Source organism: Habropoda laboriosa, unplaced genomic scaffold, assembly GCF_001263275.1.
Source record: "Habropoda laboriosa isolate 0110345459 unplaced genomic scaffold, ASM126327v1 scaffold18, whole genome shotgun sequence".
Lineage (NCBI taxonomy): Eukaryota > Metazoa > Arthropoda > Insecta > Hymenoptera > Apidae > Habropoda > Habropoda laboriosa.
Window position 1 is genome coordinate 906,603 of NW_017100152.1, and position 11,779 is coordinate 918,381.

Consider the following 11,779-nt stretch of genomic DNA (forward strand, 5'->3'; position numbering starts at 1 on the left):
ATGTTTAACGGTTTTTTATTTTTATGGTTTTATATATTTGATCGGTACCCATAATATACCTGTTCTAAAGAGATGCAAATATGTGTATATTCTATTTCTAGAAATTGTGTTTTTTACTTCATATAAAATACGTATAATAAATATTTACCGCAAGACTAACTTTTTAATAAAAGTATTTTCTATGTTTTACAATAAATAGTTTTGAATAAAAATTGTTGCTATTACATAAAGAATACCAAAATAGTTACCAGACATATTTTTCATAAGAGAAAAAATGTCTGAATATAATGAAGACATTCACCTATTTAAAAATTAAATAAAAATAAATTGAAGAAACATATTCATTTGAATATACATTGTACTTTAACTTATTTATACTAAATAAAAGAGTTTGTTTGAATGTGAACCTTTCAACATTCATTAGGTAACACACACATTTTTCTTCTTAGCTTTATTGCCAGTAGAAAAATAAAGTAAAAATATAATATTAAATGTATCAAGATTCTTTGTTCCTTTCTGTAACTTAATGACTTGAGAATAACTATTTTCAGTTTTATTGGTTACATTTTTCATAGTTCACAATAATGTTGCTATATTCACTAAGAAGACACCCTGTGCATATTACAGACAGTAATAGCTTTGTGCATTGCAATAGTAAAATTATGATTATTCCCTGTGTGATATTTTTGGTCTTATCAACAGAAAATATTACATCTATTTTAAACATTATCAACTGATATATTTATCCTAAAGACTGTAGATGAGTCAGCTAATGCCATTCTGATACTATTTTCAAATTTTTCTTGTATGGATGAAAACTCCATCATATTGCTTGGTTTTGAATCAATCCAAAACCCATCAAACTCATAGAACAGATAACAATAAAACTGATGAAATGCACGAATTGTTGGAAAGCTCTTTGCAGAATTATAAATATGAGTCTTAGCACTTCCATCTTTTAACAACCTTAGAGCCATACTTGTTAAATTTATACCAACTATGGCAAATGCATAGCCATAGCGTGGATGTGTAGAATGTGACAGTACATGTGTTGCAGCACTGGGATATTCTTGAGCAAAATAAACTAAATTTTCTAATCCCAAAATTCCCATTCCTCGAAAATCTGTTTTTGGGTCATCTCCCTGAAAACCAATATGTTGCCACTGCTTGGTAACTCTAGCATCTAAAGGCTCATAAGGCATCAATAAGTTCCACAACTTTAACAGCAACAACTCATGCTCTGGATTATCAGCATCATAAGGTGTTTTCCTAAGCTCTTCACATTCCACACAAAGTTGTCTATAGCCCCAAATTAACTCTACACATTTACCAAATGATTTGGCAAAGTCAGGATGAGCTGTTGGATTTACTTTCTTAGTCACCAACACAGTTATAATAGCTTCCTTTATAATGTTACGCTTTATTTGCTTTGTAATTGCACGTTGATCAGCAGAATCATTCAAGTAGACAACAAGAGCTTTGATATTAGCATTTCTAGATAACTTAAGAGATTCCTCTACAGCTAATGTCCTTGGTGCTCCAGGTAGTTCTCCATAGCAAATTCTTTGAAGCTCGCACATTTGAGTTGTGTGTCGTAGTAACCATTTTATAATGGGTCTGAAATACCAGCACACTAGTGACCAGAGGTATATAAACATGTTCTCCGTTAATCAAGAACCTTGGTACAAGGAATATCCACATAAATCTTTTTAGATTCAAGTTCTAATTAACCTCTTATTGCCATCATACTTCAGAATGTAGTTTCTGTCACTGAGTTAAAAAAACGAGATTCTAACACAGGAACTGACACTTTGATTATTTATTCTGACAAATACAACGCTTTCCTGTATCCGCCGTTAACAATAAAACCAATGCACATAACCTGTGACAATGTAATTAACATACATGTGTGACAGAGAATTTGGTTCTGTTAAATGAAAAGTAACTTCATGACTGTTAAGTTTGTTTATGGTCAACAAACTTTCGGTCTTTACGTTGCATTACAGAAAAATCATCGATTCCCTCAAATATTCCGCCTCAACAAAGAGAAATCAATAATAACCTACTAAACTAACGCGGTACCGATGGTAGAAGAGGTCACTCACTATCGTCATCCTGTACCAAAGATTCGATATAACGTACATACCTATTTTTTATTACGCTAGGTAACTTGTTTTTAGAAGACATCAAAGGGCGTGACAGAAAAAGAAAACAAAAAACGTGCAAACGATTTAATATATCCTATGGCATTATTAAGATATTAATTAGTAGCAAATTATCACTTCACCTTGAATGTCTACCTTCACCGCTAGATCATGTTTACAAACACAGATGAAATTATCATTTTGGTTATACTTGAAGAATATAACGAAAAAACACTGTCGTATCATCAAATAAAACATATAAAAAGAAACAACTTCAGTCATGAAATTACTCCATCTTTGTTTAGAAATAATTTTTTAAATCAATAATATTAATAGACATCACAGATGGAAAATGAACACGTGTCTTCGTCAAAAATTTCAACGGACTGCTCAAACAACAACGAGAACATCCAAAACACTGAAAATCAGTACAAAGAACTATTGGATGAGGAACATAAAAGAAGGGATCAGCGTGACACAGATTTAGACCTAGATCTTCGAACTGTCCTTCCAAATTGTGATTCTGTTTCTGAGAACGCGGGCTCGGAAAAACTTTCGGCCGTTCTCGAACAAGCGGAAGAATCGTCAGTGATTTTAAAGGATGCACAATCAGTGGAAGATGATCAGGAAGATAACGAATTAAAGTATGCCAATATCTTTTCGATTTAAATAAGGGAAAAACTAATAACTGCGTAACTAATAGCTGGATTCATCGGGAACGTATAGAATCGCTCGGTGAAGTAATGAGGAATTTAAAAGAAGAACTGAAAAGGGAAATAGAACTTTGGAAGAAGGAACGAGAAGAATTTCAACTTTTACGTGAAAAAGACGACGCATTGGCTCTGGAGGAGGCAACTGCAGCTGCACGGGCAGCTGCAGTTGCTTATGCTGCTGAATCGCCATTATCTAACAATTTGGGTAATTTTTAAAAGAGGGCGAAATAGTTAAAATATCGTAAAAATGTTCATAGAGTCGATTAATTTATACCGCAGGAGATCTTTTAGATATTACTTCAGAGGATACGTTCAGAGAATTAACGATACTTGAGTATGAAAAAAAATTGGCCAAATATCAAGATGAATATTCATTTAGCCAGGCGGAGAAGCGTTATAATGCCCGATGGAAAATTGTTGCAAATGCGTACAAGCAAAAACTAATGGAAGTGGAACGACTTTGTAACGAGGAATTGGAAAAAGTTCAGGAGAACGTGCATCATTTGCAACCACTGAAGGAAATGGTGTCACAATGGTATGCAGATGAAGAAAATCACGGTGACTCGATTAAAAGGACCGATTTTGGTAGGAGTGCACAAAAACTCAACACTTTTAACGAAGATAATATGCATAATCGTAATAAGTTTCAAAAAATCGACGCGGAGGTCAATATGGCGCCAGAAATATTCGTAGCCCGGTTCAAATCTGACGATTTAACGAAAACAGATACATTTTAAGGATGAACTTATATATAAATTGTAAATTAAAATTTGTTGATTCCACTTTGAACAAATAGATGATATATGGCTAGAAAATGTAAAATCCCTTATTTTATTTAATCTGCAAAAAATATTTTTACCGCTGTTCAAGAAATCTTCGTACGATAATAGCGCCAGAATGAAATGTCTACCCGTTTCCTATGCTGCATAAGTACCGGAACAGAATTTCACAAATTTTGAGAAATTACATGCATATAATAAACAGAAAACACTTCCATAGAAACTTTGAGGTGAACTGATACGTTTGGAACTACATTTAAGCACTAATATTACAAAATACATTACTTAATACACAAAATAACCGACCACAATACGATGTTTGAAATGGTTACCGCGCGTTCCTCCGTTCACTGAAAAACGTGGACTATTCTACTTGGACTGTTCCACTTGTTCCGACGTTCCTTGTTCATTGTTTACGTGACGTGGGATACGTTGACTGATTGTTGCCGGTTAGGTCAGGTGAAATAGGATTAAAACAGTTTTGTTTACTTGTTTGTCCTAATTTTCGTAGAAAAAAGTTGCAACCATGTTTCAGTCTGTGTTCGATGATATGCGGCGAATGAATAAACGGCAGGTGAATACATTTTTTAAACCGAATCATGATGAATTTTTGCGAGCGAGCACATATGGTCAATCGGACGAAATACTTTTTAAAATTGCTTTCGATTCTTTTCACAGTACCTATACCAAATATTAAGTTTCGGTATGATCGTTTCGTCCGCTTTAATGATCTGGAAAGGTTTGATGGTTGTAACTGGCAGCGAGAGTCCGATCGTGGTGGTTCTCAGGTATTTGAATACTTAACCTAACGGACGCCTCAATGCGTCTTTCGCACGAATAAATTCATTTTTTAAAATGTATAGATATTGATTTTCTGTTGAGTTTTGTATAACGGCTCACATTCTTATGCTCAGTTAGATATCTTCATAAATAAATTCTAACGTATTGCAATTATTTACACATTTTGAGTTATTTGAGATTTATTAAAAGAGGTAACAGTTACTTTTTAGTTGAATCCATAAGATACAAAAAAGAAGTTACATTTGAGTTTGTACTTTACACACATCCTGTGGACTTAGTTTGATATTTTGAATAGCTTAAGGCATAATTTTAATATTGTGTTCTTAAGCATGTATTTTACATTGTTATAGTGGTAGTATGGAACCAGCATTTCACAGGGGGGATTTGTTATTTTTAACAAATTACCAAGATGAGCCAGTCAGAGTAGGAGAAATTCTTGTTTTCAAAGTTGAGGGTAGATATATTCCAATTGTACACAGAGTCCTTAAGCTACATGAAAAGTAAGTATTTTTTAAATGTTTAGAATAATAGAGATAAAGGATATACAGGTAAGGTAAGTTATTGATCGCTAATTAATGTATTTTAGGGGTGATGAAAACAATACTGTTAAATTTCTAACAAAAGGTGATAATAATTCTGTTGATGATAGAGGTTTATATGCACCTGGTCAATTATGGTTAACACATAAAGATGTTGTTGGTAGGGCAAGGGGTTTCTTACCATATGTAGGAATGATTACAATATTCATGAATGAATATCCCAAATTGAAATATGTAGTATTAATATGTTTGGGAATATATGTTTTGATACACAGAGAATAAAAGTATTTCATGTAAGAAATTATATGAAATAGACTGCCTGAACATCTAAGAAAAGTGTATTGTAAAATTAAATCCTACTTGACAATTCAAATACACATGTGGAAATATGTACAATGTAATTTTATGTCTTGTTGATTTTATACCACTAGAGAAACCTTCTGCATGCAAGAGGTCAGGAGATGTAACAGTTTTGCGAAATTGTGTGTACTTACAATAGTAATAAGGAAACATTAAGATATATGTGTAAAGCTCCAGTACTTTTATACCATTAAAAGACAATGTTCTACCATTATTGGTAAAAATTCAATGTACAAACATTTTTTTTTCATTATTCAAATTGACAGAAATTATAATGAAACTCAATTGATAAATTATTACAAATTTTATAATACTAATAAATTGATAAAATCCTAAACACCTAACATTAATTATATGCGTAATTTATTTTTGTCATAATTTTTAGTTAGTGATTTTTGTCACGAGCAACAATGATATAGGTAAATCTTAGACTTAATTAATTAAGAATACCATACATTTTATTGCACTTCTCTTTGTGAAGGTTTTGCTCATTTAGCTTTTTAAGTGCATTATGATGTAAAAGTTATTACAACACTGGACAGGTAGGAAATTAATAAAATCACAGGTTATTCTGTATAGAAGAAAGAAGGGAGGAATGGGAAATTTGGGAAGATGAACATTAAAATGTATATATTCAAGTAAGTTCTTAATTTGTACTGCACATAAGAATAAGCATATCTTCCCTAATCTTCTTCATTGTGGCAATGTCTGTATATAGTTTTTATTTGATGGGCACTGAATATTCTAAAAACATTGACATTTTAGACCACAAAATGTAACAATTAACGATACTTGTTTGTAGCAAACTTATATAAGAACATTTCTATATTAATTGCGTTTATTCAATGCAATGTAATTTTTGTCTTTGACTATCTCAAATAAAATATGTATGGAATACAAATTTAAAATAATGTCTCGTCTTTATTCCCGACAGCTTGTTTTATTGTTCCAAAGAAAAGGACTTATTTTTACATGTTTTATTTAAAAAGCATTAAAAAATGTCGTTGTACTTAACAAAATCGTTTATTAAAAAAAGTATTAGTAAACAGGTTCTGTACTATAAAATAAAATGCGTATTTGATAATATCTTAGGTTAATCACGATGTATTTTTTATCAGACAACAGATAAACAAGAACACACATAGTTCATTATATATTGCGTCAATTATCTGACTGAGTTCCTTGTATTATTTTGACAAAGCAAATCATTCTTTTTAATGTGCTTTTTGCAAAACTTATCTCTGCTCATGAGAGTAAATGCGTTCATCTTAAAATGGAAAACATGTTGGTATATATTTACAATGTACAGTATCATAAGTAAATACGTAGCTACCCTAGTTATACATGTAATTAAGGTAGTCGATTTTTATACAATAAATTTTTATGAAATTCATGGCATATGCATTCTAATTCCCCCTAATTGTAATGTTTCGTTCACATTTCGATTAAGTACGTTGTTCCACTTTAATCCACGTTTCCTTTGGTGTAGTGATTAAACCGGGCAGTTTGTCTTGGAGACTTGTCGGTTCTCCCTTCACAAAGGAAAAATTAAAATTCTGCATCAACGCAGCAAATACTCCAAACATGTTATATCTGGCAAACGTTTCCCCCGCACATACGCGGTGCCCTAACGCATAATAAGGAAAATGCATTATCAATAACATAATCATCAAGAGATATTTACATGCCAATTATACTTAAAGAGATGAATGTTTCTACAAGTTGTATATAGGACACAATTTATCAAACATTCAGTGTTACCAATGCAACATTATAATTAAATTGTAATTAGTATAATCGTAATAGCATCGATATACAGGGTGAGTCACTAGAAGCACCATCGCCATCATAATATTATTTTCTGTTATGCCATTTTTTTCGATATTTTTAAGGTCACCAACGTATTTTTAAATGGAACTGCATACTTTTTTCCTTGTATAATTGTAGCCGACATCTAAACGAGTTCAATCATGTAACACATTATGACCTTCAACCCAGAAAAATGGAATAAATAAAATTCAACGTGTAAGGTTCATTTGCTTTACTTCTGTTATGCTAACTGTTCAAAATTATTCCCTTCAGCTGTGATACATTCAAATCTCCATTTTTCTGGGTTGAAGGTCATATTGTGTTACATGATTGAGCTCGTTTAGATGTCGGCTACAATTATACAAGGAAAAAAGTATGCAGTTCCGTTTAAAAAAGCGTTAGTGACCTTAAAAATACCAAAAAAAAAATAATAAGATGGCGATGTGCATCCTTCGAAACCATTCTATGTAATTCTTATGTACCCATATTTCACATCTTTAAATCCAACAAAGATATTCAGGTGTTCTGCTTCTCGTGACTCACCCTGTATAGCGATATGTGATTAATGTTAATATTTCAAGCAACTATGCCGTAATATTGTGATATTATTATATTAAAATTGTTTACGTACCCAATCCAAAAACGAACGTGAAATCTTTTCCCAACTGGCCATCTTCTTTGAGGAATCTTTCAGGTCTAAAGTTTTCGGGATCACCCCAGAATTCAGGATCGGTATTTAGCGCCGTTAAATTTGTGACAATCAATGTATTTTTGGGAATATCGAAACCGCTTAGAGTAGTATCGTTTAAGGTTTTATGAAACACACCAAATGGCGTTATCGTTTCGAATCGAAGCGCTTCGCGTATTGTTGCTTCAGTATACGGTAAACTAAATAAAATTTAATGTATGATAAACTAATAAAATTTGTTATATTTTCTTTGATAAAAAAATCACGTACCTTGTTCTGTCTTCCCACGTAACGAGTCTTCCGGATCCAACCACCCTGTCTATTTCCTCTTGTATATTTTTTAACACTTCTGGATTATGCATAACAAGTTTCATTGCGTGCACAAGAGCACTTGGCATCGCAGATAAAGCTGGGAACATGAAATCCACAAGAGTTATAAGAAGTTGTTCGTCTGAGAAAGTAGATTTCACGTTGCTCTTTTCTTGTATTTGTTTCAAATATCTGTCTATCAGCCCCCTATCTTCATTATCTAAGTATTTTCGATTTTCTACACGTTCCTGTATTAATGGCAAAACTTGGATGATTATTAAAATAAATAGATAATGAGTTTAAATGAAAAAATGGAAATGTACCTTGATAAAATCTACCATACGATAATTTGATTTTACAATGTCTTGGTATCCAAACATATTTCCGAAATACTTTAAGTACCATAATGAGACAATCGCCCCGCCAGTAGTGTCAGCAGCTCTTTGAAAACTCATAGCAGATTCACAAAAATATCTCAGTTTGTCATGTTCCGAACGATCGAATATTTCGCCGAACACAATGTCCCATATACTGTTCGCGGCGTATGGATACAGGATGTCCGGGAAAAGTGCAGAACCATTTTTTAAGAACGTCTATGAACCGTATTGAAATTACTCAGTAATCGTCTTATAATTTTATAATACAGTAGAGTTCCGATTGTCTGGCATCCCATTATCCGGAATGCCCGATTAACCAACACATTTGCTCCGACTGTTCTTCGGCAACCGTCACAAATCATATTTTGGTCACAAGTCACAGCCACATGGATCCAGCAGTGATATCGATACCAAGCAGTTGAACAAACTGAAGGAATTCATGTGTTTTACAATGCTTGTATTGTGTATACGTATACATAATACAGTCAAGAATAGAAATATGTGGACACCCTTCTAAAGCAGAATAGCTTTTTCCAAAATTAGATCAAACAGCTTGAGCTTTTTGAATACGTTAGAAGGATTAGTTTACTACATGACGTGTAAAAAAAATTTTGAAAAAACTGCGATTAGTCGGAATCGCGAAGAAAATAGCGAAGGTCGCGTTTTACAACTTTTTTATCTGAACTCGTAATGAAAATTTAAAAAATACATTTCGTAGATCTATGTATGTCAATTATACACATGCTGAAATTTCATCGAAATCAGATACCCTATTTTGAAGGGTGTCCACATATTTCTGTCCTTGACTGTATGTACATATGTAGCATCGGAACTTGTATCCATGATAGAGTTGCAATTTATAAAGTCACTAATCTAGAATAGAGAGCATTAAAACCCCGGACATTTCTGCTTGAAACCCAGACACTTCTATTTTTTAGATTAATTACGATATTCCAAAATAAAAACTTCTTTCTTGCGTTTGCATTTAGACAGCTTCTGATGCGTCTAATGCGAACGCAACGCTTGAAAATTACTCCTAGTTGGACAGCAAGAGAGCATCGGAAAACCCGGATCACTACAGAAAATCCCCCCGGAAATCCCCGGATGCCTTAAAAAGTAGGACAAATCCGGGGAAACCCGGACGGATGGCAACCCTAATACATGGTTATTTTCTAAATTATTTTCTTCGTTATTGTCACTTCATAGGTGCAGTCGAATTATTCGGCATGTTTGTTTATCTAGCACTGCCTCGGTCCCGAGTATGCCGGATAATCGGAATTCTACTGTATAGTTTTTTAAGTATAGTCGGGGCCACGATATAGCGAGGTCGTAAAATTGGTCAGACGTCAAAGTAAACATGTTTTAGCTGCCGGGAACCGAAAATTGACAGAGATACGAGCAGATAAGTACTTGAAACCATGGTCAGGACCGTACAAAGAATTCTTGTATCCAGCGAAAGTCAACTGATTCTAATATATTTACTGAAAACTGCATGCAGCTAGGACAAATTAGGGTTTCTCCCTCTGGGGGAAGCCGCTTTTGGAAGTACGGTTACAGGTAAAGGTCTTATTGATGTCTTTAGCATCTTAGTTTATCTACTCGTGTTATATACAGATAGAAAGTGCAAAAAGATTGTGTAGCTTAATATTAACATATTTTCCATTTGTAAATGAAATACCATTTTCTACTTGAAGTACCAAATCATATGCTACCATTCGTTTATTGTTGGAACCCTCAAACAGACTGCAACACGCGGCCTTGAGTGCCGCAATATCAATCGATGCCGATTCTTGAGAGTTTAATTTACGACCTCGCTATATCGTGGCCCCAACTATACCTTTTCTTTGTCATTAATCGGGCCTTCTTTTAACATCTTAATAAGGATTGAAACTTCTTCCATCATGTCCGTTTCGTACTTTTCATGTCTTCTGCCAAATCCAAAATCCCTCATATGTCGAAGAGTAAATCTTCTTTGTTCTTGCCAGAATGAACCCTCGTTGAAAAAGATGCCTGAAATTTCATATATCACGTTTTAATTTAAGAAACGATGCACCACTTTTTACATCCCTTTTTATGAGTACCTAATTTCTTCCCGAAAGATCTTGCTTGGAAAACATCTATCTCGGTCGGTCTTCCATCAAAATCTTCCCTCGACAATACTTCTCTGATATTTTTGTAATCATTCGCAATAATAGCCATAAAACTACCAAAGTAACATGTAACAACTTTAGATTGTAATTTATTCACGTAATACTGAACTGCGTTGTAAGGATACTTGTAATCGTGCCATAATAAATGCCAGTAAGATCCCACTATTGGTAGTCGTGGAATACCTGTTGTAGTAAAAAGTTGAAATTGTAACAAAAAAGAAAAAGAAAATTCGAGTACATGTTGCTGACAGTTTGTTAGTAAAACGTCAAAAGAATAAAAGGAAATTATGTCAAAACTTACAAGGTGGTGAGTTTGGTGGTACACAAGTGAGAAAATCGTAAAACTTATATGCTATTATACAAAGTAATATTACAATTAAAAAAGGCGACATTATTGCGTTACCATCGAGCACAGAATGACCGACTGCGATTGCCGTATTTATGTGTCTTAAACTGAATTGTGTACACAAATAAGCCTATCGAAAATTATTCATGTTCAGATAAACTCTCTTCGTTTCCCTTATCATTTCGTACAAAGTCTACGCTCAATAAATGTTCTATAGTGTAAACTTGTAATCAAGCTATTTATTATAATTTAATTACAAATTTCATAATTATAATTATGAAATGATTCATTATTTTTGTAGGTAACTCCTTTTGATATATGCTAGCTCTTTCTTTTCTATTTCAGCGATGTAATAATTAATATAGTCCCCTTATAATAACAGACAAAAGAAATTTTTAGTAACCCATCCCCTACTTGTAAATTTGTTTCTTTTTTTCGAAAATGTAAACAATTTTACTTTTTATATTCCCATATAAATAAACGTCAGGGTTCTTATAAAATTACCCGATTTTGCAATTAGGTATAGTTTTTATTACTGTCGATAGTACATTTTTATACGATACAATAATATTTTTAAAACATAAGGTACAAACAGAGCTTAACGAAAGTGAATTTTCTAACAAAAATCTTTATTTTACAATACAAAGTACTATACATTTATTGTTTAAATCACAAATAAAACATCTAAGTACGTTTTATTATATTTTTTATATATGATTTCATTATATGCTTCATTGTTTATAGTATTCTACGAAACTACAAAA

General features: G+C 32.9%; 4 protein-coding genes across 4 annotated transcripts; 2 read left to right on the forward strand and 2 right to left on the reverse strand.

The window, feature by feature from the left end:
• Positions 1 to 719: 719 nt before the first annotated feature.
• LOC108575832 (ELMO domain-containing protein 2) lies at positions 720 to 1,658 on the reverse strand. Its single transcript, XM_017938742.1, has one exon. It carries the CDS (start codon positions 1,656 to 1,658, stop codon positions 720 to 722), a length of 939 nt encoding a protein of 312 aa, XP_017794231.1.
• An 831-nt stretch (positions 1,659 to 2,489) lies between these two features.
• LOC108575103 lies at positions 2,490 to 3,594 on the forward strand. Its single transcript, XM_017937822.1, has 3 exons — positions 2,490 to 2,788; positions 2,848 to 3,062; positions 3,137 to 3,594. The coding sequence occupies exons 1-3, from the start codon at positions 2,490 to 2,492 to the stop codon at positions 3,592 to 3,594; spliced, it is 972 nt and encodes a 323-aa protein (XP_017793311.1).
• A 506-nt stretch (positions 3,595 to 4,100) lies between these two features.
• On the forward strand, positions 4,101 to 5,476 carry LOC108575683 (signal peptidase complex catalytic subunit SEC11A). The gene is made up of 4 exons (XM_017938555.1): positions 4,101 to 4,210; positions 4,315 to 4,424; positions 4,788 to 4,937; positions 5,024 to 5,476. Exons 1-4 carry the CDS (start codon positions 4,163 to 4,165, stop codon positions 5,256 to 5,258), a joined length of 543 nt encoding a protein of 180 aa, XP_017794044.1. The 5' UTR covers positions 4,101 to 4,162; the 3' UTR covers positions 5,259 to 5,476.
• Positions 5,477 to 6,781: 1,305 nt separating this feature from the next.
• On the reverse strand, positions 6,782 to 11,061 carry LOC108575113 (probable cytochrome P450 304a1). The gene is made up of 7 exons (XM_017937834.1): positions 10,971 to 11,061; positions 10,601 to 10,852; positions 10,357 to 10,529; positions 8,466 to 8,735; positions 8,104 to 8,390; positions 7,777 to 8,033; positions 6,782 to 6,963 (listed from the first exon to the last, which is right to left on the reverse strand). Exons 1-7 carry the CDS (start codon positions 11,059 to 11,061, stop codon positions 6,782 to 6,784), a joined length of 1,512 nt encoding a protein of 503 aa, XP_017793323.1.
• Positions 11,062 to 11,779: the final 718 nt, after the last annotated feature.